At 40.2% G+C, this 27,434-nt stretch overlaps 1 protein-coding gene across 15 annotated transcripts in view; it reads right to left on the bottom strand.

The window, feature by feature from the left end:
- ANK2 (ankyrin 2) overlaps positions 1-27,434 on the bottom strand; it is a 322,811-nt gene that overhangs the window by 185,355 nt on the left and 110,022 nt on the right. For 4 of the 15 annotated variants that reach the window (XM_083459165.1, XM_083459161.1, XM_083459173.1 and 1 more), the window contains exon 1: positions 25,206-25,395. The exons of 6 other annotated variants lie outside the window; for them this stretch is intronic. In XM_083459165.1, the coding sequence (XP_083315291.1) occupies positions 25,206-25,289 (84 nt within the window). In that variant the 5' untranslated portion in view covers positions 25,290-25,395. Of the gene's footprint in view, positions 1-25,205; positions 25,401-27,434 lie in introns of those variants that run through there. 5 more of the 15 variants (XM_083459177.1, XM_083459179.1, XM_083459172.1 and 2 more) reach the window with 3 other exon arrangements.

Raw genomic sequence — 27,434 nt, 5'->3', positions numbered from 1 at the left:
GCCTGACTAAGCCTCTTCTGGCAAACCAGAGCAGCGCACGGAAACGCTGTTTACCTTCCCGCCAAAGCGGTACCTATTTATCTACTTGCACTGGCTTGCTTTTGAACTGCTAGGTTGGCAGTTTCTCTGTTTAGAGATCTGCAATCCTTTTTATTGCAGTAAATGGGCAACTCTTGTTGCTTTACTTGCTTTTGATATCACTTCAACATAAGGAGGTGGAAGCTCTCTCTCCCTGGGCTGCTGCTCAGCAGAGGCATCTAGGCATCTAGAAATTATCCTCCCACATTCACTATACCAGCTGTATTTACCATTTTATTGGAAAAACCTATACGCAGACCTATTCTCTGGGTGGCTGGTGTGGACAACCCCTCTGCATTTACACCCAAGAGTCACTTATCCTTGCTATAATACCCAGTGGTTGTTATGTGCTCCCTGCATAACCTCACCTTCAATGAATTAAAATGCCAAGTCGTCTGATTATATCCCTGGAGACAATTCACCAGGGCGCTGTGCTTCAAAACACACAAGGTTTCCAGTCAGAGTCTCATGGGAGCGCGGGAAAGGCAGTCACAGGTGTTAGATCACACAAATAAAATATATTGGCAAAGGCAGGCCAGAAGGAATGCATCTATCACTTATCTGTATTGATTTAACCAGATGGGTTTAATTCAGATCAGTGAATACGATGGGATTTTGAACCAATTTACTCTTCATGCTGATAAAAAAAAATGTGTTCACTATTGCTTCTTACTAGTAATTATCCTTGCAGTGGGTCACCGTTTCCATAGTAACTGGGTGTTTGATCTTCTAATCAGCATGCAGCTCTCCAATGTTACCACATTATAATACATTATACAAGCAAAACAAATACTGTGTAAAAGGGCTCTCTCTCTCTCTTTTGCCACTATATGGTGATGAAAGCAAAGCATTACAAAAACTAAATGGTAACATATGAGTACAAGAAATAATAATATTTACAAAGCATGTGGAATTTTCGGGTGTCCAAACTGCTACAGAGAAGCTGTAAGGGGTAGACCAATATTATTACACCCATTTTGCAGATTGAGATTCAGAAGTATTCTTTTCTAAAGTCTACTCAATAAGTTAGTTATTGAGGTCAGCCTTCATATGGGGGGGGGGGGAGCTGACTGACTCCAGCTATAAAAGCTAAGGCTGCTGAACAGACTCTTAGGCTGGGGTTTTGTGGCTGGTTTTTTTTTTTTTTATCTTGTGATTTATGTGGAAGTTGTTCAGTTTGGTTATTTATGTTTAAATGTTTTATTTATTGTTTATGACTACTTTTGTTATGTTGTAGTTATGCGTTTTTTCATTTTGTCAGCTGCCTTGAACATGGTTTGAACTGTAGAAACTATGTATATAATTCACATGCTTTGCCACAACACAACATTCACACACACACACACACACACACACATACACCCCAAGTAAAGTTTGGCAGAAGGGTTAAATAGATTCTAGTTTTGATTCTACCACTTAGTTGCTATCTTGGGATATTAAGTTACCTTGGGCTTCATTTTACTATACATACCCTACACATCTTACTGAGTTGCCCAAGCACTCTTGGTGGCTTCCAACATAAATAAAAACATAAGAAAACATTACAAAAACTTCCCTATACAGGATTGCCTTCAGATGGCTCAGGGGGTCAGATAACTCCAGGCCCTCCAACATTTACCCAATGAAAATAGGGACGTCCTAAGGAAAAGCGGGGCATTCAATCAAAGCGGGGATCAAATCAGAAATTGGGACGGCTTCTCTAAACCAGGGGTGTCCCTGGAAAATAGGGACACTTGGACGGACTGGTTTCATGGGCTGGGCAACACATCAGTTTTTGCAGCCTCAGGCCAGAGGTCTATCAAGCCCATATTAGGCTGCTATAAATAGCTGGAGAGTGGCTGGGAGGACCACAATTTGTGCTGTGTTAACACAAGCTTGATGTTAACTCCTCCTCCCACTACTTAATTTTGCAACCCTAAACACACTTACTAGTACAGTGGTACCTCGGGTTAAGAACTTAATTCATTCTGGAGGTCCGTTTTTAACCTGAAACTGTTCTTAACCTGAGGTACCACTTTAGCTAATGGTGCCTCCTGCTGCCACCACACGATTTCTGTTCTCATCCTGAAGCAAAGTTCTTAACCTGAGGTACTATTTCTGGGTTAGCGGAGTCTGTAACCTGAAGTGTCTGTAACATGAAGCGCCTGTAACCCGACGTACCATTGTAGTAGCAAACAGGATGGTGAGGCTGTGCCACTCACTAGACCTCCCTCTGACCAAGTGACTGCTGCAGTGACACAGCTGAAGGAAAGTCCAGTGAGCAGAGTAGCACCACTACACTGTTGCTGCTTACTAGAAAGTAATTGCCACTGAGCTCAATGATATGAACTTTTAAATTAGCATGCTAAGGATTGCACGACGAGAGTGTGACAATAAGAAGTTCAAGCATCTTCACTACTGCTTAGCTAAGTTTGAAATGACTCCCTTGATGGGTAAAAATTTTGCTATGGAATGCTTCATTGCCATGCAAGACAAAACCTCCTTTTCTAAGCACAAGGAAGCACTGAAATTAAGTGAACTTGAAATATTTCACATGCAATATGAACGTGAGTAAATCTAAGCATGTAAAGTGGCTGTCATAAAAGCAACCATTTTTCATGATGTTGTGTAAACTGTTCGCAGTATTACAATTCTCATTTTATTCAGTGAAAACATCTATTTCTGTCCCCTTATCCTTCTGTCCATCTGCTTCTTGTACAGTCATACCTCTGTTGATTTGGTTGATTTAGTTATAAAACAACCACATTTTCTAAGTAAAAGCAAAACAACCTTTTTTTAAAAAAGGGTATGATTGTTATTCCATTAAATGACTGAGCCACGCTTTAAGGAAATACGTTTTAGACAGAAATGTCTTCAAGAGTCACCTATATAGCAAAACAGTTTTTATGACAGCCACTTTACATGCTTAGATCAACTCATTTCAGTTGATACCTCATTCCAGAGGGCTGGACTTTCCTTACCTCTTCCATTTTACCACACTATAAATACTATTTAATAGCATTCCCTTTGGCCTCTGGATACAAAGCCTTGGCAATGCAATACTACCTAAAGCCAATTTATTGCAAAAGCTGTGGAAATTTTGCATATTCTACCTTCTGTTTTTAGCAACCTACTTATAACCACACCCCTAGAAGCCCTAAATTTTTTGCCAAATGCAGCCAGCAGCTATACAGTTTCTTTACTTAATTCTTCCTCTCTAACTAAGAAACATAACACAAGCTATCACTTCCTAAGAGGACTTCCACTGGGGAATTCTAGTTCTCTAGAAATATTAAACACACACACACACACACTTACTTTTGATGATAAATACCAGATATCCCTTTAAATATCAGCTGCCAGAAATCACAAGTAGGAAGAGGGCCACTGCACTCGGGTCCTACTTGTGGGCTTTCCATAGGCAAGTGGTTGGTCACTATGACGCCAGAATACTGGAGAGGGAAGCAGGTGGCACTGTGGTCTAAACCACTGAGCCTCTTGGGCTTGCTGACCGGAAGGTCAGCGGTTCAAATCCCCACGACAGGGTGAGCTCCTGTTGCTCTGTCGCAGCTCCTGCCAACTTAGCAGTTTGAAAGCACGCCAGTGCAAGTAGATAAATAGGTACTGCTGTGGCAGGAAGGTAAACGGTGTTTCCGTGCGCTCTGGTTTCTGTCACCATGTTCCATTGCACCAGAAGAGGTTTAGTCATGCTGGTCACATGACCCAGAAAGCTTTCTGTGGACAAACGCTGGCTCCCTCGGCCTCAAAGCAAGATGAGCGTGACAACCCCATAGTCACCTTTGATTGGACTTAACCATCCTGGGGTCCTTGACCTTTACCTTTTAACTAGAATGCTGGACCAGGGCCTTTGGCCTGGTCCAGAACGTCTCATCTTATGGTCTTATAAAGACAGTTATGAATGTGCTGCAACCCATGGCAAGTAGCACTAGGCATTTGTTGTATGGCTACTTGGCTATGCCATAGTATCCTGGGGCCCATGGTAATCTGCTTGCATTCCACTTGGGAGTGTGGTGTGGTGGAATGGATCCATCAGTGGAGTATAGCAATTTATGGATCATGCTTTATAGCAGAGGGTTCTGATTCATTAGAGCAATTAAGTAGGTGTACTCAATAAAGCTGCTATGCTAACTCTACAAATCAACAGAAAGGAAATTTATTGTGCATCATAGGCATATGTTTTATTTAATGCTCTCATGGTAAGGATTTAAGTATATGAATTTAAGCATATGAATTTAACTGGTCTAATCTATTTCTTCCCTGTTATAAGATACAACAGGAAGGAAATGGGAATATAAATATTAAAATAAGAATTTATCTTCCTTATCTTTACTTTCATTTACCCAGGGACATCTAGAAGAGCAATATTATCTGCAACCTGAAAAATAGTTTCAAATCAGATATTACACATGATTTGTACTAATTTTGCTTTCATCTTCTTTCTGTTCAGCATTCCAGTCTCTTGATACATAGCCTGTAGAGGTGGAACATCACCCATTACTGTGGTTTGTCAACTGAAGCATCACACTAAACCATAGTTAAGCCTAATTAATAACAACCTGATGTTATCTATGAATGCAGAAAAATTATTCCCCTGATATTTATTATTATTATTATTATTCCTGCTTGGTTTTCATTAAGTTCAAACACACCATCATTTTCCCTTGTCTATGCAAAGCAGAATTTTAAGAAGGCTTTACTAAGAAGTAGACCACTAACCAAATAGCTAGGATCACATATTCACTTAACACAGATAGTTGAGGAAACACCTATGAAAACTTTTAGTTTGATTGTAGTGTAAGACAGACTTTTGCAGATGGGATATAAGCGTACCACATAAAATTAATATGTTGATCATAAAATGAAATCAGATCATATGAGCAAGCTATGTACGGAAGTAGAACATTTTAAGAGAGACTGTCTTTAATGAACTGTTATTACCGTACAAAGCAATCAATGCGGAAGGAAAGCTTCTCTCTGGAATTTTAAGGGCTCAGCACTTTGTCTGAATCCTAATCTGTCAATAAGGATCTAATGGTTTTGTGAATATCCCACTTATCAAATATCAAAGCAACTGAGAAATTATAGCAGAGTCAATATGTCACTTTCTAAAAGAACACTATTATTCATTGGCAATTTACCATTAATGTGATATAAATAGAAATATATCCATCAACAAATATGAATTACACCCTTTCCCATGATTTTTGAAGTTATTACAGTATATATGACACCATTAAAAAAAAAAGTCAAGCTGTACTATACAGTCTTTTATACCAGGAAAAGGCAATCTTTGCACATGGATATTACAGATTGTCCATGAAGACTGGATTTGTACATGCGTGGACATCTACAGCGCACAGAATTTTTATTTTGTATCTGGTATGGATACAGAAAGCCTCAGGAATGGACATGGCAACTGCATATGCGAATAAAGCCATGAACATCTGTATGGGCTCTTGAGCCCGCTGGTTCTACTTCTAATTTCCTACAGAACGATGTCTATTAAAACACACATTTTTAATCTGATATAATTTGATTAATGCATTCATTATTAACTGCCTCACTCACTAAAGAATTGATGAGCCTAATGATTAACCTGAACAATGCTTTCAGCTATAATTAAGTTTAACCATGATACTGGAAAATGATTTGCCCTGCTAATGTCATTGTTCACTGCTGGGACATTTTAGGATGTCAGAAGAGATGTTGGTCTTGCAGTGTATTGCCAGTACGCCTATGCTTTTTGAAGTGGCCCCAAACTCTACATGGGGTACTTTTAGCCAAGCAGTGTGTGATACAATCCCCTCGTCACACACTCTGTTTTCAAGCTCTCCACTTGATTCTTGCTGCAAATGTCATACCATTATTAAATTCTTCTGGAAAGGAAAGTAAAAGTTCCATCCAGATAATTTTTCAATCACTGGGATATATATATTCAATTCACACACACACACGACTCAACTTTAAAAGTTCAAATTAAAATCAATGGAAGATATCCAGCTGACTCACACTAGTAGACCTAGTTAAGTCCCACTGATTTCAATAGGTCTATTCAGAATATGATTAATGGGAGTGTTTACAATTCACTGTGCATTGGATGCAAGAGGCTATTTTTTAGGATTGCATCATTGGCATGCCTCATATTGCCCACTTTAATGCTTTCCTCGGGCAAACAAAACCCCGCGCTTGATCAGAATGAGCCAATAAGCACTAAAAGAGCTGTACTGCGATGGTGTACTCAGATCTGGAGCAGTTCTGAACAGAAAAACAGCTGACAGGAATTGGACTTAAACACTTGCTCTCAGGGCCATCTTAAGCATATCCGGTGCCGTGGTGCAAAGCTCCCTCCGGCGGCGCCCCCCCCCCCGTTTTCCAGAGTTGTCAACCTTTTGAGTTGTCAACGCCAAGTTCTGGAGGGCGCCAGGGAAGAGGCAGAGGCTAGAAGCGCGCCTCCCGCCTCAGCTGGCTGTTTCGTGCTGCAGTGGCCACGACAGACGGAGGCTCTGGGCGCGGCGCTGCTTCGGCGCGGCATGGTGGAGGCGGGTGGAGGCGGTGAGCTGATGCCAGGAGGCACCGCGTCCAGCCTATGCCTCTTCCCTGGCGCCCTCCAGAACTTGGCGCCCTGGCACCCCACGCCACTTGCCTCTATGGGTAAGACGCCCCTGGTTGTTCTTCCATTCAACCACACAGCATCATCAGGCTCCTTTCCATTCTCAAATTTAGTCAAGGCGTGGCAGGGGAGTAGACTTATTAGTTTGTTGTGGCGGGGGAATAGATTTATTGGTTTGTTCCAGCAAAAACAACAAACTAAGAAGTCTACTTCCCTTTGTTTACACGTGACTTACTAACTGGTACCTTATTTTAACTTACAAGAGAAATGTAAATGAAATGTGTCTGAGATTGGGCTTTGTTGAACTGCACTGTTTAATCAATCAGAGTAGCTAAAGAGTTATGTTAATTATGTGAAATGACATCCTCATGGATTAGTCAATACCATCTCACTGCTAGCAATGTTTAAATGTTCAAAGATACAAGAGACAATGTGGATTCCTTATTTTCCTTCTTAATGCTCTGCTCTAATCTTCATGCTGTCAAATCTTTACAAGCACATAGGAACTACATCCATCATCTCCTCTGTCATTATGGTCATTATTGTCAAAGGTCAAATACATGTAAAATGTATTTACAGTTGATTAGGATTTTCCCTTAAATTCCATTGCCTGAGGAAATCAGATTTTCAGAAATTGTCTATTAGCACAGCTTCACTGGTTTCTATTGCTGATTTATACCAGTTGAAGATCTGGATTTTTCCGGCTATTTTAAACAATAGGAGTATAGGATTGCCATGTCACCTCACCTCACCAGTGTAGAACCCACGAACTAACGAACAGCAAAAACTGATTGCAAAGGCTGCTTGAGCAAACTAGAATCCTGTACTTTAAAAAGATAATCTCAATTTCTAAGGATAACAGACTGGTGTGAGGCAGTGGCAGTGGCGGCAGCGACTTCCCTTGCTCCTTTCTGAACCTGTGGCGTGAGACAAGGAGCAGCCAGTTTCTGAAGCCTCACACACAACCTCCAAGTGTCCAGATTTTCCAGTCCTGAAATTACGTAAGCCATCCCAGCTTCTGATGTGATGGAGTACAGGGGAAGGTGTGTGTGCTGTGACCCTTTGGTAGTTGTGGTAGCACTCGCCTTTCTTTTGATAAGAAACTCAGTGGGGGGACACAAAAAATGGGGGGGGTGTCAAGGAGAGTCAGGCAGCGCAAGTGAGAAATGGCCCCATTTTCCTCTGATGAATGTTGGAGTGTATGTAATCAACATGTTACAAGATATGTGATTCAACAGCAATGATTAATTCGTTGTCTGTCCTGCCATGGACATCAGGGCTACGTTTAAGAGGCTTACAAACATGACATATTCTCTGTGGCACTTCTATGAATATATTTGATTGCTGTTTCCACTTTAATGCACTTATTTAAAGGCAATTTGACACTTTTTCTTTCCTGTGCTTTTTCATACAGGATTTTTCTAGGTTGCCATGAGACATTTGAAAAAGCACTGATCCACATTCTGATCACGTCCGTGCTCTTGTTTGCAGCTTGTTCTTTTATATTTAAAACATTCAGTTTTTCTCATTTGTTTTAGTCATGTATACGGTAAATATTAACCTCTTCAAGACCATTATTCTGCCTAGATTGATGTGCAATAAAGTGATGTCTCATAATATTTAGTTAAAAGCAGAGGCACGGTTCATATGTTACCACTCAGATATGCAGTACACCTGTGTAGACATTATGCATACGGAAACCTGCATCATAGCAATGTGTGCATTTAGAAAGGTACCTTGAGTATTGTTACACAATGCAAACAGCAATAAGGGATGGCCATTTAAATACAATGCCAACCTCTGTCACTATAATACATAAAAACAACGAAGCTGTGCAGTATCACAATGACAGCTGGATTTCATTAACAGTTCACTAACAACATGTCAATAATATAATAGTCAGAAAACATTCCAATAGATCAATTAAGACTATGGGTCTTAATGGATCAGTTAAAACCTGGGGCCTTCCAGATCTAGTTGGACTGCAATGCCCATAATCATTGACTGCTGGCCATGCTGGCTTAGGCTGATGAGAACTAGAGTAGAGTACCTAGCCCTAACAACTGGCATTGTCCTAGCCTTATTTAGTGAATTCCATTCCCAAGGTTGCCACAGATCTTACCATTTTCTTCCTTGTCTCATCTGCTACTTTCTCCAAACATATGTAGCATGCTCACAAAGAAACAGCTGTGGTTATAAAAGGAGGGATGTTACTTGTATTTGCCTGGAGGGACATAGGCACCTGGTTTACCTCCTGCAGAAGAAAGCTTATGGATGCATTTATATGTGAATATGTATAACGGAGCCTCAAATTGCTCATTTCAGTACAGCCCAATAAGATTCACTTTCCCCTTAAAACCAATACACGTCTGGTACTACAAGGCATCAGCGTATTCCATGTCATTCAAAAGTATATTAAACATTCTGTGCTTTGCAGGCAAATGAGATGAAGCAATTCCAACAGCTGAGCATCATTGCCAGCATAGTCACTGGGATATATATCTGTTACAAAGCTCTCTGCACCGGTCCTTTATTTGGAAGTTGAGAGGCACGGAATACCTGTAATTCACATGCTGTTATGCCTTTCGGGAATGTCAACATAACTGGTATAATCAGGAGCGCAATTGAACTCCTGCCTCATATGAAAACCTCAAAGCAGCTTGTCAAGAGTCACAACAGATGCCTTAATAATACAAACGGCAAGGTTTATTATGGCTAATGCTATACCACTATTCCTATTTTCATGCTATTCAGAAGAAACAGTGTGAAAAGGATACAAAGGCTAATGTTTATTATTCTAGGATTAAAGCAAAATCTTCCACCACATGCATTGCTCACATGATATCTAATTACACAATTAATGAGTGTGCGGGGGGAGTACATACTTTCGTACCCTTAGCACAAACATGCAGGGATCACTAAACCTACAACGCTGGAAAAATGTCACAGCATGCTAGGCTTGTGTCACAATGAGGGAGGGGAAGCTGTGTCATGGAGAAAACAAAAGGTAAAGGGGATGCCATTGTCAGCTGGCGGAGACGCCACTCATTAATCCTGAGGGGCCTGGCTGTCAAAATCCAGACTGCCACCGCCTGCTGTTCTGCGCGCTCTCAGGAAGCGCCACACTTGCAGTAGGGAAGCATGATTGATAGCAGTGTTGGAAGCGCATAATGGAAACTGAACAAAATGCTCTAATTGTTCCCTGTCCAGTACGGACTTAAGAATATAGGCTCATCTCCTCAAATCAGCCAAGGAGATTCAGTCACCACAAAACTGTAACTAACACATACAAATAAAATTCAAATGGGGGTAGCCATGTCAGTTTGTTGCAGCAAACCCAATGGAGAGCAGTGACGTCGGGTGCCTATTGGCAGGAAGGCCAACAGCAGGTGAAGACAGAATCAATGGCAGGCAGGCAGAGCCAACTAGGGCTGGGTGATATCTGGTTTTCAACATTGTGATGTATCGCTAGTTAAACATTGCAATATACCAATATATCATTGGTGTCTGAAATAAGGGTGGAGATATGTAGAGGCATTGTCTGACTTCACGGTTTTCACCAAATTGTGATTTTTGCATAGCACCCACACCCACACACCCACACCGTGATTCACGATATATTGCCAGGTAAATTTTTAAAAAACCAATATTGCAATATGGATGATGATATATCATCCATTGATATTGATATCAATATATTGATATATTGCCCAGCTCTAGAGCCAAATAATTTTAGTTTTGCCCGCATCCTCCCCTCTGCTGAGTTCTACAAGAGCAACATTGGGACCAAGAAGGAGGAAGCTGACAGCCCTGCCACACCTTAGACTGGTTGCCTATAAGAAGGTAGACAGATGGGGGCAGGCAGGGGACAGACTGATGTTGGTGGGGCAATGCCTCACTTGCATTTAGAGACCAGCCTCCACTGACAAAGAGTCCTTTGCCACCTTAAAGACTAACAAATTGGTGCACAAGCATCTATTTCATCAACTGGGTGAAGAGTTACCATCAGTTTTATATGTTAGGTTTATATATACATATAGAGGGGAAATGGTGTGTGTGTGTGTGTGTGTGTGTGTGTGTGTGTGTGTGTGTGTGTGTTGGAAACAGCAGTGTCTAGCAGCAATGGAATGCAGAAATTACAACCAGAAATGATTCAATTAAAGGATGCAAAATAAGCATATTGGCCAATCAATCACAGCAGCAGTAGCTGATGATGACACAGGCGTCCTAGATTTGCTATGTTAATTAACACCAGTAGTGGGACAGGAAACCCACAAAATTTATATAATTAACAGTCCTTTAGATGGGGTGGTTGTCTCACCAGCACTATTACCCAAAATGTGGATTAACCCTAACTTGATTCTTTGTGGTGCTGTGTCTAAAATGGCCTGAATTATATTTGATGGGTGTGTATTATTTTTCTTAGTTTGCTTCAAATGTTGTTCTAGTGTTGTTACACACCTGAATATCTTAGTGACATAAGTAAGCTATATGAAAATCAACAATTACACAAACCATTTTGTCATGCATTTACAGAACACTCGGAATGCAAATAGATCTGCTTCCCAGAAGTGGGCAGGGATCTTCCCAGCTTAGTTAACCTTCTGGTCCATCTGTGCGGAGAGAAATCACTCTTGTTTCTCTCTGCCCCTCCCTGCCCACATTGCACTGTTTCACTTGTTGCCATTTGTAAATAAATTTGTGAAAATACCAAGCATCATTCAGAGATGTTGGCTTTGCCTGTTACTTACAGAAAAGTTTTGTGTCTACATAATCCTGTCCTACACTTGCAGGTATACACAGATTAGAGTTATCCACCAACAAGAATGGTTAAATACAGGTCTGTATAAAATCCAGACAGATTGTTTGTTATTTGATGACTGTAGACCTTCAGAATGTTTCCTGATGAATTCTTCTACAGTGGTACCTCATGTTACGTACTTAATCCATTCCGGAGGGCCTTTCCTAACCGGAAACCGCTCGTAACATGAGGCGCACTTTCGCTAATGGGGTCTCCTGCTGCTGCCGTGCCACCGGAGTACGACTTCCGCTCACATCCCGGGGCAAAGTTTGCAACAAGGGGCATCTACTTCCGGGTTAGCGGAGTGCATAACCCAAAGCATTTGTAAGGGGGACAGTACGTAACATGAGGTACCACTGTACTTAATACCTGCTCTCCAAAGCTATTCTGTCTCCTAAGGACAATCAGAACTGGAAACTGTCTGGGGAAAGCAGCATTGAGGAGGGGAAAGTGGCAGAGAGAAGGAAGAATGTGTTCTTGTCCCATAGCTTCTCCACTGAAAGATTCGCCTTCCTTGCTCTTAATTTCATTAAAGTGGAGAGGGGCAGTTGAGCAGTTCTGTCTTTGGGGAAAGCCAGATTGGCTGTTTGGCTGATTGGGAATGTTGTCTGTATCATAGTGTCTAGATGGTCTCTTTGCTTTTATTAAAGACAGATTAAATATGATGCCTTCCAATCGTTTCTGGCCCGCAAACAACATAATTATGTTCAATAAAATATGGGCTTCTTTTGCAGTAGCGCTAGAGATGGGGGGAAGGAAATGCATTTCTTAATAGTGGTCCTGCGCTATTTTGTCTGCTTTTTGAAAGAGAGCCTGTTATGATAAATGATCCTATATCAAAAGCTTCTAGCAGCTAATGGTGTTGCCTTATGTCCGTGAATCCCCAGATCTAAATTTTCACACTACAATTAAGATATGCTGAGTATAAAAAAGAACTCTGATCGTAAGTACAAATTTAAAGTCTAGTGCATCACAATTTAGGCACAATTTTTATGCATTTAAAATGTGAATATGTTTTTCTACCAAAAGCCTTATATTCTCGTTTGTTCACATTTTCGGTAACTGTACACATGAGGCAAAAATGTGGTTTTTTAAAAGAAATCGTAAATGTCAAAAGCCAATTCGCATTGTTTGGCATGTGGATAAAAACAACAAAATCACAGACTGATTTGAATGAGATCCAAAGCCAATAACATTCAATGAAGGGCATCAGCATTTAAAATTAATGGTATCTCTAGGTGGAATATATTTGCTTGGTGGTAAAACCTGTTTATTTCAATGGAATATTCTTCTAAATGAGCATGTTTAGGATTATAGTCCCTGATAAATTAGCCTACACAATATGATGCTACTGCATGAATACTTCTGCATTCCTTGCCAACTATTTGGCCTTGAAAGATGGCAACATTTTTCCCTAATCTTTTCTAAACTTCTGTATAGACCTTTCAGTTAGATCTGCCTTTTGATGACCAGTACTAATATAGAAGGAAGGAAGGAAGGAAGGAAGGAAGGAAGGAAGGAAGGAAGGAAGGAAGGAAGTGCATTATGGAGAAACTTACAATAATTATGGGGAAAACGCATTATCACAGAAACTTACAAATAAAGCTAAAGCTGTGATCTCCATACAATGTTAAGTGGACTTGGTCCAAGGCAGGAACTAATTTTTATTCTGATAGATTCAAGTTAACAAGAAAGAAGATTCCAACTAAACACCAGGAAGAACTTTTTCTGACAGTAAGAGCTGTTTGACAGTGGACCGGTCTCCCCCTGGAAGTGGTAGACTCTCCTTCCATGGAGGTTTTTAAACAGGGGTTGGACAGCCCTCCATCATGTATGCTTTAGCTGAGATTCTTGCATTGAAGGAGGTTGGAATGGATGGCTGTTAGGGTCCATTCCAATGCTACAATTCTATCATTCAGTTGCCAGAGCTGCTGAAAGTGAAGTAACCTAGTCTCCTAAAGAAATCAATGCGAAGAATCAAGCCTTCCCAGAAGAACTTGACTTAATGGTATTCAGCATAAATTATTCACTACCTTCACCTTCAAGACATGTGCAAGATGCAAGAATTCTGCCCTTAAAACTCTGATACTTAATTGTGCCACAGGGTTTGCTCAAAATGAACATTTAAATGAGGCAGTTAACTCTTAATTGCTTCTGCTCAAACTGAAATTCTCATTGCTGAAATTCTGAATCAGTTCAGAGTTCTATGCAGTAACAGTAACACTGCCTGTAAGCCACTGTTGCTAATACTTGTGTGTAACTAGCAGAAGCATATATATACTTGTTTATATTGATGTAGTGAGACATACATATGGTAAAGTATTCAGATGCTGCATGATTAGTTATTCATTAGGTTTTGTTCAGTGCCCTAGTACCTAGGATGTGTGTTGTGTTGCTGTATCAAGTAATTGAAATATTTCCTTTTGAAATATTTCCCTCTAGATTACAAGGATGGAATCTCCTGCTAAGTGGCAGGAATTTTTTTAAAATTAAAAATAATAGGAGAATTTTACAGAATGCTTTTCTCAGGAAGGTGACCTTTTGCAACAATCTAAACAACCTAACAGAAGCATTTGGACAACAACATAACACGAATAATTGGCATTTGTTCCTCCAAACTCAGTTTGAAAGCCATGTTGATCCACATTGGCAACAAATAGCCTTCTGTTCCACTAGTTTATGCCATCCATATGAAGGAATTGATATGACAACATGCGCTTTCTTCTAGAACACATTCAGTATAACAACTATGCTTGGCACATTTGTGGTAAATTGAAAGTAATTGCACTTCCCATTGGTTTACAACTGATATACAGGTAATACTGTTGTTTTATTTGTGAGTGGGACAGTCGAGCTCAAGTCAGTAAGGGATGCTCCAGAAACATACAACGTGAAACATCTGTTAAATTTTAGGTGTGTTCATAATTTAATAAACACTCCTATCCACTTGGATATTATTTTTTTTGCCTTGTTTACTTTAAAAATGATTTCTGTAGCACAATATTGGTGGGAGATAGATAAAATTAAAAGTAATTTCCAAGTTCAGCAATCTATTTTGTATAAGACACACTATACTTTTTTTCATGTCCCAATATTTTTGTGTTTTTTGTCACACAGTGTAACATTTGAATATCTTTGTGAACTCGAAATACAAGCTACATTGCAACATACGACTGAAATGTAAACAGCTCATAATAGTACATTATATGAATTCATAAAGACAAAGGTATGCCGTTGTTGTTGTTGTTACTTCTGAAGAATCATTTACCCTCTCAAATACTAAATGTTGTATTTTAGTTTAGTGAATCAAGTGAACTGAGTTTGTAGGTGAATTCCACAACTGGCACAAAATCTGAACAGATGCTGACTGGGAGAGAATTCATGGAATGAGACCAAAACCTAGCGCATTGCAGTAAGTTCCAGGCCCATTCCAAAAATGACCAAAGATGTCCAGAACAGCAGTTCATATATAACAATCATACATAAATAGTATGCATATGTAGTTATCTATGTTGTTTGTTCAGGGTCTTATCAGGTCCCTGTACATGATGACTTCATTTGGATATAGTACCACTGACCCGTTTCTCTGGCAAAATGGGGGGGGGGGGAATTCCATAGGAGTTTGTAGTTTATATATTATAGCCCAGGAATAGCTTGCAATGCAAACACATCTCATCTATAGCACAATTCCTCATGTTTCATCCAAATGTGAAAGTGGCCACTTTGCTCCATGGCTTTTAGACTCGAATTGAGACATTAGCAAGAAGAAGCTCCTCCTTGCCACTGGGTCTGGGTCTGTCGCTGTGAATTATTCTGAGCACACAACTTATTCTTTCTAAAGAAGGAACCTGTCCAACACTGACTATAGCCAAAAAAAACTGACATCAATGCTATCTGTTGACCTTTTCCACATGGGAAGCGCTTGCTTCCACAATTCCTGCACTGCCCTCAAATTTCCTATGGCAGTTCCAAGTGCGGTCTAGCCCTATACTGAAGGAGTGGACATTGCATTTCCCATAAAGTATCCTGGTGCTCTTGCATTCATGATGCTGAATAGGAGGTCTGTGTTCTCTAAGTGGAGCATTATATCTCTGATGAAGCACTGACATTTAGACTAGGAACATAATGTGTTTCTTATCTTTGCTTGTGTTCTCGCTCAACTTGGGAAGGCGGCAGTCACCACAGTGCCATCAACTGGAGTAAACTGTTCTAAACTTAATGGAAATGCCAACTCACAAAACGTATTTCTTCAATGTTTCAAATATAATGAGTAAGACTAAGAATCAACGCTGTACTAAAGACTATTGACAATATTCCAATGCTTTGATTTCTAGTCACTCATAAAATCTCATTTTAGCATGTTATAATATATAAAATGTTGCCATAATGTGGACATTTCTTCAGTGGTTTTAAAGACGACTTTTGAATCCTATAAGCACTTAAACAGCATGAATTAACTTCCCTATTCAGTCTTATAGGATTCAAACACAGGGATACACCAACTTCTAAATAATAAAAAAACACTTTCCTAGAATTACTACAGGAAATAAATGAAGACTGCAGAAGACTACCTTACACAATGACTAACAGAGCAATCCAAGCCCCTTAGCCACTGGGCTAGAGAGGAGAGATATGAAAAGATGTGTCCTACACAGCTCCATGCTGTTGGTATTCCCACTTGCAGTAGCCACAGTACGTAGTATGCGCCCAAAACAGAGCATATGAGGACTAGAGAAGAAGCAGACTTGGGCTGGTTCCCCTCAGCCAGTCCAGCTACTAGCAGGTTCTGAGTTTGAGCTGGAGCAGGCATAGCAAGAAAACAGTATTCTCTTGCCACCCAACTTTTCTACTCTGATTCATGGCACTGACAGGGGCTCCAGCTACAGCAAGGGCTCTGCCACTTCATAAAGTCCAGTGCTGCACACCAGGGGTTTGGGGTGCTTTGTAAATTTTAAAAGCTAAATGAAATGCAGAAGAAATAACACATGATCCAGTCAAGAATAGGTATGTCCCAAAAGCCACTAGAGCCCAAGAACCCTGGCAAAAAATAATGGAGCCTAGCTCAGCTAAATAGTGTTTATTAATAAACTGCATGATCTTTTGCATCCTTATTTCAAGAGAATATTAAAATACAGTGGTACCTCAGGTTACGAACTTAATTCGTTCCGTAGGTCCGTTCTTAACCTGAGGTACCACTTTAGCTAATGGGGCCTCCTGGTGTCACCGCGCCGCCATCGCACGATTTCTGTTCTCATCCTGAAGCAAAGGTCTTGACCCGAGGTACTATTTCTGGGTTAGCGGAGTCTGTAACCTGAAGTGTCTGTAACCCGAGGTACCACTGTACTTGGTGTGTGGCTACAGGAGCTGTCTGTACTTCAGCAATCACCAGTCATAAAAGTGATGTATACTATATCCAATATTCTTTTGTGCTGTTTTTGGTTTTTCTGTGTCATTACTGTATATTGTCTTTCATGCTGTGCTAAACCCTGATCCATTGATTCATCCTCACCAGCTCAAATTCCCATGAAGTGCACACATAGTTCAGATGCAATTTGAATTTTAAGCTGCTGCCATGCTACCCATAGATATGAATACCATGTTTCATAAGCCTTTACTAAAGACAGGACCAGGCATTATGTCAAATTAACAAGGCTTACTCAAATTTATACAAAGCACATCGCAAGAAGATCCTTTTGCTTGTGTTGAAGTTACAGACACTGACTTTTTCCAATTGATTTGTGCCCACATGGCTAGTTTTGTCAAAGCTTCCAGCTTGTGATTAGACACACCCTGATTCAGTCCATGGGTTTTCAGGACACAACAGTAGCAATCTGGACATACAATGAGACACCTACAAAGCTGGCTTAACACATGGAAATGCACAGAAAAGGATAGTTCCTGTTGTCCTTATCATGACGGGGAAATGAAGTTCACAGATACTGACAGAGCAGTAGGAACAGATGGGGGTGGGGAGTAAATGTAAGCTGGCATTACACACTTCCCTACATATTATGTGGCCATTAGCGCCATGTAACCATCTTCTTTATGTTAAAAATCATAAAACCGGAAGGTCAAAATTCTGAAAGTCCAGCATATCTATACATATCAGCCCCTACTCTATACAATTCAGTCCATAAGGAGCATCTGCTATTCACCTCCTTCTGCTACTGGCCACAGATTCTCAGACTCTGTAGTATCTCTTTAATTAATCACCCTGCCCCCAGCTTCTCAGCATACTGAGCTTGAAAAATGAGGACTCCTAAAATTGTAGGGTTGAGTCCTCCAGGCTAAGCCCATACCACGAAGAAGACACCTTGTCCCTAAAGCATCTCAACACCTGTTCAAGCAGTAAATTATCTCCCCTAGGGTGTCTGCAATCCCTCTCAATTTTATTTTTTTCTTATATCTATTCTGTCCACACACACACACACACACACACACACACACACAATTTCATGATGATGCAATCATTATTTTCACTCATCAGCAAGAGCACATTAACCTTGAAAGATTCTAAATGGCCCTGTGCCTTTTCTGCTCTTAATTCTCATTGTTCCATCATTTCTCAAAAAAAAAGGCTCAATAAATAATACTACTTAATTATAATTATTATTTTAACTTATATTTTAGCTTAAAATGAATACAAATAACATTAAATAGCAGGAGCAGAAAATGTCTAAAATAGCACAGGCTAAATAAAACAAACCGGAGTCAAATGTTTGTTGATTAAAGGTAATTTTACTGCTATTATATATTCTGGGCAATCTTTAAGTACAGCCCTACAAAGAGTACATTGCAGTAGCTGAGCTGAATAAACAATTGGGGTGTGTGTAATAATTGCCAGATTCTTGTTATATTCATCGTTACATTCATCATTTCCTCTGTTTTTCACAAATTAGTTGCTTAATTGTTTATTGTAATGTATTTCCAGGTATGGAAATCAAAATGCCAAGAATGCCTTTCCCTCCATCTTTCTCTCTTGAGATAATACCAAGATTACCTTCTCTCTCTCTCTCTCTCTCTCTCTCTCTCTCTCTTTGGGGATTATCACTCTGCATTTCTACCCCCTCCCTTATTAAGATAGGCTTCATATTAGCTTTCAGGGATCACATCAGTTTTCCATGAGTTCTTTTTTATACTCAATGGCATATGGCTCCAAGATAACCATCTTTAATTATTACAGCCATTTCTCAGTCAGAACTATTGCAGTGCGGAAACCAATGGCAAGCAGCTTGACCAACAGCATCTGCTCCCCGTTACAACTACGTTTTCAGTCCTATGTTTTCCAAACACAATGATCCTATACTGAGGAGAGGCAAACAATGACATTCCAAAACCAAGATGCTGCTTAAAATGCAGGCATTGAGACAATCACATGGTTCAATCTCTTGCTTAAATATGTCACAATTGCTCCCAAACATCTGAGGGTTTGGAGGCTGGCTAATTGCAAAGTACTTTAGGAGAATTAGATAAAATTCACTGAAGCCTAAAGTAATTATTCTCAACACTTGGTCACTGTTCTATTTTCACTTAAACAAAATACTCCTCTCAGACGCACAAAGCAGATGATCTGAGGAGATAGTTTTCTCTCCTTTCATACACATGACGCACCCTGGACCAATCTGGCTGGCTAGAACCAGCAGGTGGAACAATATGTTATGTACAAAGAAAGTGACATCTTGTAGCACCTCCAATGTAACTATTTTAGATTTTGGCATTAATAAATACTGTACAATATACTGACCAAATATATTGACCCAACTGAATGGCCCAATTGAGCTATTTCATGCCTTTCCTGAAATTATACAACCGGTGCACTGTGAGCACATTGGCAAGACTTTAGGACCCGAGAGACCCAAGTTCTTCAAAGGCCCAGGTGTAACTTTTAAAAAGCCAGTAATTACTAGCTGCACTGTAGATCAACCTATCTGAAAGAGAAACATGAAATGAGTGGCTAAGTTTATTGTACCAGCCTATCAGGTTTTAAAGTGTTCAGTCAGGGCCAGCCAACTCAAAGGCCATTGGTGGGTCACATCCTATGTTAATTCTCTCCTGGTGGGCTTGCTCAGTGGCACTGTTCCTCTAGTGATCACTGGGTGACCGTCATTTCAGTTGCTCACAATGCCTCAGATAACACATTGCTCTGAGGCGTTGTTGGAAATTAAAAATAGCAACCGCCTGGCCCTCCACTGCTGAGCACCAGGAAATAAAATTTAAAAGTTGATCAACGCCATGAGTTGAAGGCAGGACTGAGTTCTTCACACTATGTTATCAAAATACAACAATAAGGGGCTGTAGCACTCAAACTTTTTGCCTTTGTACCCTTTGCAAACAGTATCATTTTGTAACTAATCTCACTTAGCAAGTGTGGACCTCCCAATGCCCAAGAACTTGCATACTGTACTAGGAATCCCTTGAAAATGTGTGGTTCACCTATTTGGACTACGGGGTCATGGACCTCCTTTCCCCAGCCGATGTTCTCATCTCTCCTGACCTCTGCCTATTCTCTTTCCTATGGCTTAAAGATGGAGAAAAACAAACCTCTCAATCTTGTTGTATGCTATGCCACCCTGAACCCAGAAACATCATAAGATGGAAGGCCAGGCAAAAGCCAATGCCCAATTTGGCTTAAGTGTCCTTTAAATGTTTGGGTACTTAAACCTGAACCCCTAATGAAATGCTGTTGTACTTTCCTTCATTTTCCTCCTTTGCATAACTCTTGCAGAATGAAGATTTAATAATGCAAGGCTTGTGATTCTATTTCATTGTATTTGCTTATTCAGATTTATAGCAAGCCCTTTCATATGCTTCTCTTTATTATTCTACTGCGTCTCCTTCACCCAGGAGGATATGGTCCCGCTTAAAGCTTGCATTGTGTTTAGATTGGTGGAAATGACATACATTGGCCACCCCCCTTGAACTAACCTTTGGAGACGGGGTTGTCTGGCGAAGTAAATGAGGTCCAGAAAGCTAGTCAAGCAAAGCATAGTGTTAACAGCTACTGCCTGATTTGAAGAAACCTAGTGTTGTGGAAAGGAATATTTGAGGGAAGCTGTCCAGAGGGCAATTAAAACCAAAAGTAACATAACAATGCTACTCAATTCAGAAGGTAGACCAAGAGTGGAAGTTTAGTACCCACTTTATAAGCAAACCGGTCAATTGGCAAAATACTGATTCAAGGAAACTTGTTAAAATGGTGCAAAAGCAATTTTTTTTAAAAAAAAAATAATAATACACCAGTGTGGGGTTTTTTAAAAAACAACAACAACCACACAAACCATTCCTAGAAACATTAATACTTAAATTTAGCCTACAAAACAAAGCATTCAAATTTGGGGACCCAACCCTAACAAGTGACAGGGGAGTGGAAGGGGGGTGGCCAAGATAATGACAAACAATTAAGTTATTATCCAGCCCAAATTATTTTTTGGGAGAGCCCACATCCTTAGGCATATTAATACAATACAAACTTGACTTGATATTTTTTTTAAAAAAAAGAATTAAGAGTAGGCCAATATTATTCCCATATAAACACTTGGATTACGGAATACCATTTTGTGGTTAATGTAGCAATAGCACATGTTAGCCTCTAGGGATAGTGTGATAAGTAGGTCTAATCCCAGGAAAGGAGACTGCGTAACTTATTTTTATCATAGGAAATAGAACTGCAACATTGGATTTGGTTTTTGGTTTCTTTACAAAATGTAGCTACTCCATTTGTTCATTATACAATAAATATTTTATGGTTCTTTAATAATACTAGGAAAAGAGAATGTTGTGTAGATGCGTTCCTGGAAACTCTATTAATATTTTCCAGACGTTAAGGAAACTATGGAATTTCCAAACACTTTAATAGAAAGAAGAGTTATTTTCTATGGCACGGATGTACTCAGCATTTCAGCTTGCAGCCAAGGATTTGAGCACACATTTTCCTTTACAATGTATATTGTTTCTTTGCAAAAGCATAAAAGTTCTACATAAAATATACAAGGGACCATCAATGCAACACCCAGAGGTTCCTGCTGCATCCATCAGTGCCTCCTATGGTGCCCACTAAAGGTCACAGGTAAGTGTCCCCTCAAAACTCCACAGCGCATAAGGGAATATTTGTTCTTCCTCCTCAGTTCCTGACTCAGTCTCTTCCACATTGAACGTTCCCCTTAAACATGCCTGCACTGGGTGCCAGGACAGGAACCCAGCCCCCAATCTGTTCTGAAAAGTGCGTAGAATTTTGATCTGTGAGCATGGCGGTGGCTGGTATGGGTGCCTTTTTCCTTTTGATGGGGTGACTGGTGGATGAGACATGGGCTGATATGATTTAAGGCAGCTTCAAACCGCTCAAACCCAGGCAACTGGTTTCATTGGCAAATCTTTCTGATTATATGTTTTTAGATCAAGATGCCAGGCATTTTTATTGCTATGCCTATGAAGACATCAACTCACCTAGAAATTTATTGCCAAAATTTCCTTCATTTTGTGTTCTTTGCATTCTTGAGAGAAGCGTCACCTCCAGGCTCAAGGTCCTTTCTATCAAACTTATGCTGGGGCTACTGTTAATGGTAATTTTAAGAGATCTGATACGAAAGAAAGGAGTTGTTTTGTCAGCGTATTTGGATACAACTTTAATTACTCCTCTGGGAATTCATTTTGATGACAAAAGAACGGAATATATTAGAGCAGGCCAGTTGAGTTTAAACTGAGAAATAGATCCATATATGTCAACAATGAAGTTGTAAGCTTAGAATTAATAGCGAAAATGAAAAGATCACTTAATCATTACAGTTCTATAACACTACCTTGTCTGTTTAAGGACCACCCTAATCTAATTGCAGCTGTCCTTAAAACCTGTGTTATAGGAATGTGGAATCCTGACTTCTACTAGGACTATCTGGTCCATCTAGCTCAACAGTGTCTGCCCTTACTGGCAAAAGGTCTCTGGGATTTTAGGCAAGAGACACTCCCAGAGATTGGGAGTTGAACCTGAGACCCTCTGCATGCAAAGCAGCACTTCCACAAGAATCTGCCCTACTCATGATCTTCTCTGGTTCCTAATCATATGGGGAGCCTCCTCCATGAGTAGAAAAGGCACCCTACTACAGAAATCCCATCAGCATACAGGAAAGCCAGCACCAGGTGTATGGTGACAGGCTAAAGGTGAGTTCCAGAAGATTTTTTCTACTTGGCTATCATCATTCTTATTTGGCTTTCTTAGCCATAAATGCCCAGGGTGAGTTACGACAATATAAAAGCACAAGATTAAAATCAGTACAATTTACATTCTGAAGAATAGAGCGGGTCCTAAAAATACATAGGTGGTATGCAATTAAGTTTTACTCAGAGTAGACACATTCTGAGTAAAAGTTGTGGATACCCTATGTATCTCGGGTGTCAAAGGGCATCTTCAGCATATGGCAGACTCTATACAATGGAAGTGTCAGACATGCCTCTGTGAGAACGGAATTCTATAGCTTAGGAGCTGCCATAGACAATGCCCTCTGTCCCAGATGTGCCAGTTTGGGAGGTCGAAGGCAGGTGGCAATGACACATGTGTGATGTCCTGGCATCTTGCACACAACATTAGGATGTCGGGAGGAGCCTAGGGCAGAGTTGAACATGTCAGCCGTGTGGATTCAATGGCCAGTGGCTCCTTCTCCATCTCCTCTTGGTGCCACCACCAGCAGGAGGCTGCTTTGACCTGTGGAGGGGAAGGAGCCAGACACTGGAGCCAAGCCACAGTCAGCTCTTTGACTCACTTCTGTGCCTTCTGAACATGGAGGAGGGGGTGCTGGCCCCCAGCCTGAAAGTATAGGAGGGGTCCAAAAGGGCATGGTCCCCAGGAGCTGGCACCCCTGCCCTCTCATAAGCCACCAGCCCCTCCAAACTTTGGAGGAAGAATGAAATACTAAGAGGGCTCCCTCTGTCAATCTTAACTCCCAAGAGGGTCTGTAGGGAAGGAGGTGGTCTTTCAGATTTTGGGGTCTGAAGGAGACTTAAGAAGAGTAGGAAATTGGGTTTCCAGACAGACTGGATCAATTTTTTTTGCAAGTAGAGATTTATATGCATTATACATATATGGCCCTTTAATTTGGGACAAACAGAGGTAAATGGCTCTTCCCTTTTGCCTAGGTATGAAACCCAACCTAAATCAAACATTGCACACTAAGGCAATCCACAGAAAAGTGGAGTCACCAAGTTTTAACTTTTTATCAAAATTTTTCCATCAGCTGGATCAGGACATATCCTCACAGAGCAATCCTATACATTTCTTCAGAATTAATTCCTATTAAGTTCAATGGATTTTACTCACTGGGTGCAGGATTGCAGCCTAAATTTATTAAAACATATACACACTACCAAAGAAAGATAATTCTCCATACTTCAAATACCTTTGGCAGGTCTGCTTTCTTTCATCTCTGTTGTATGGAACACATATTATCGAGTTTCTAAAAATACAGAGGCTTATCTTTTGGAAAGCTATATTACAGCATCATGTAAATTCTACTCAAGTTTACAACAGATGACTGCAAGATGCATCGCTGAACATTTGCTGCATTTTCCCCCTTGGGCTACACAGCTTCTTACAAAGCATAGCAGCTCTTTCATTGCTGTATCCCCAAGGATACCTAAGAACTAAGATATTTTTCACAGGAGCTACTCTTGTAGTAAGGTATTAAAAAGTGAGAGAAAGAGAACAACAGACAGCGTGATAATATTTCCATAGAAGTAATTTTTCAATGTGGGGGGGGGGTTTGCACGTGCATGTTGGCTCCCATTTTTTAAATGAAACTGGTTTCAAAATAATTTGTTTTGAGGAAACTACTTCCAAGTGAGAAGATTATTTTTAAGACCTGGGGGTTCAAATCCTATGCATTCTTTCCTTGGAAAAGTGGGACTTACTTCTGAGTAAAAATGCATAGGGTTGCAGCTCAGAAAACCTTTAGAAAGCCTGGCCAAAAAGCTGGGTGTGGCTGTGTATTTTATGTTGCCCTCCATCGCTTTCACATTAGCAGCAGGGTATTGCAAGTATCTGGTTGCTACAGGCATCTGGGAAAAGGAAACTCAGGGTTGTTGTTGGTGGTTTTTGTAGTTTCACACCTTTCATTTGAATGAAAAGAGAAATCTCAGCTAAAGGTAGCTAAAGGATATAAATCCCAATTCACACATCCACAAGAAATAAAGCCAGTGCCATGTCCACCTACACTATTCCTCTTGCCACAATCTAACACTTTAATCTGTTTTTTTAAAGGAGGAATAGCATGCAATGAAACCAATACAGCAAGGCATAACAAAGTCAATAGTAATTCAACAAAACAGGCAGCTGTGTGCTTTTTAAAAGAGCCCTTCAGTCACTGTCCATTCAGATTAACATTAGGTTTGTCTACCATTTCAAGACACTCCAAAAAAGAAAATCCAAAGCATTTCCTTATCGCCAAATTACCTAGATATCAGCAGTGGATAACACATTCCTACTACAACCTTCACACCCTAGACATGTAGCTTCTACATACCACAATGCCTTAGTGACTAAGACACTACTACTTCTTAATGTTTTCAGAATATTAAGCAAACAGTAACAGGCAATATGGTCTTCCACAGAGTAAACACAGAAAAGGTGATCCATACACCTTCATTCTTAAGACTTCAGAGGACTACTACTGTCTTATTGCTCCACACACACAACACATATACACATATTGCTGTGTCCGTTTACATTACCTTCTTGGGTCTTTTCTTCCTCTGATTACTTCCATTATACTTCTCTCCACCATCACTCTTCTGAGCTGCTTCCTCATTCATCATTTTGAATAGTCTTCAATGCAAAGAGCGTTGCCATTAAACCCTCTCAAACACACAGAGCATTAGCAAATGTGTCACTTGCTGGAGAGGAGGAGGGGTGTGTGAGCAGGGAGGGGGAGGGTAGGACGGAGGAAAGAAGACGCAGGCACAGAGCGGGTGAGCGCGATGATGTTGCTATGGCAGCAGCTACCACAACTGTTTATCTGACTGCATTGTTAAATCTGATTTAACCAATTATCACAGAATCTTGGCTCTTTAACTGTAGAAAAACCCTTAAGCAGAATGCACAGAATCCGGAATAGAATTTAGGAAACAAGTACAATGACCTAGTTAGTATAAACACACACACAGAGACACGTTTTTTAGGATCTACCCTATACTTTTGACTGTAGATTGTTTTAACTGATGTTATTCTTGCATTTTTGTATTGATGTAGCTTGCCCTGAGACCTGAGAGTGAAGGATGGGTGGGAAATTTATTTTTATTAATTATTGTTATTGTTATTACTATTATTATAGATGCTCAGATATCAGATATATATATCTGCTACACACACACGCCTATCTGTATTATCTGCTCAGGAGTGCCTTCTTACAAATCTGTGAAATGTTAATTAGGTCACTGTGCCAACTTCTGTAATTCCTGAAAAATATAATACATAAGGATTTGCTTTGTCTTCCTCCCATTTACTGACTGGTAAAATTATTAGGCAATTTCCCCCAGTGTCACTGTGAAATACAGATTTTACTAAAATTAGAGCAAAATCTGGATAATTCTTTTGCTTTGGGCTTCCAAGTCCTTTAGAAAGCAGACATTTCACAATTATAAGCTCTTCCCTTCCTCAAAGGAAAACAAATGACTATGGAAAACAGACCTTCCATTTTTCTCTGATTATTACTAGTTTATTGTTTTCATTAGAAAGTTTAATTAAAGCACGCACTGCACACGATAAACAAAACAAGATGAGTGATTCCCTAAATGCTGCAATCTGACCCAATTCATATAGAAAAACCAGGACTGAAAAGTCCCCTTCTGTTGGAAGGCCTTTCCTTCAAGGAAGGTACACACCATTAGAACCTACGGATCTAACCTCCATGTATTTGCACAGTTTGATACAGGAACTTCTTCTATACAAGGGAATTCTGAGGTGCAGATTGTGCTCCCGTATTTGCAATAACTTTCCCATTGATTTCAGTGGTGAAACCAGTTGGGAAACCCAGTTGACCAAGAGTTCCATCTGTGTAGATGTCCAATGATGCGAAGTCATCTCTCTCTCTGTCTCTAACGCACAAACACACACAGCATTTACAAGTCAGTTTCTTCCACTGCTTTTCCCACTCGAGCAGGTGTGGGGATGTCTTCACACAATGATTTATTTTCCCATGTTAAACTCTTAGTGACTGACACTTTCATTTTTGCATGCACCATCAGCAGCACATGCGCAAAAGCTTCCTGAACTGTTTACACCACAATGGAATCATGCCTTGCGTTTTCAAATTGTATGGAAGCTGGTTTGAGAAACAGCACATCCAAGAGAAGTATTTATCGAAAAGCTACAAGGTACGGAAGGCACTGCATTTCCTGAGGGGTAACCTGTCAGGGGTCACAGACCTGTACAGGTAGGTATGGAGTAAAGTCACACCTTATTTCTCTCCCCCCATCACTCACATGAAATCAGACTGTGATTGCAGACTAGCCACTCCTATTCTAGAATGTAATTATTTAGAGACAATTGGGTGGACAAAAACCAAATAAAGAATGTCATTCAGAAGGTTCTGTCCACTTCATGGTATCCATAACCGTCATGTGATTAATGTGATTTCTACAGAAAGTATTCCAGAGCAAGGATTGGCAAATATGTATCTTTGAAAGCAAAAACTAACTGAAACTGAAACTGTTATGGACCCCAATGCACATTGTTCAGAAAAGTCCATTGAACCTTCTGTGAGGCTTTCCAGGCAACTAAAGTGGGAGAACAGGGCCAGAAAAGTTTCCCTCCATGAACTTCTTAAATTAACATTATATTATAACGGTATTATAATGGTATTATAAGGAAGTCCTGGCAAGTAATGATACTGAGTATTTACTATTTATTTTTGTCGTGTGTGGTTGACAATATCGCCTTTGGAAAAACCAAGCATATTCCTT

The sequence above is a fragment of the Podarcis liolepis genome (genome assembly GCF_965112155.1).
Source record: "Podarcis liolepis genome assembly, chromosome: 9".
Taxonomy (NCBI): Eukaryota; Metazoa; Chordata; class Lepidosauria; order Squamata; family Lacertidae; genus Podarcis; species Podarcis liolepis.
The sequence above is the reverse complement of the archived record's forward strand: the minus strand, read 5'-3'. Positions and strand labels throughout refer to the sequence as shown.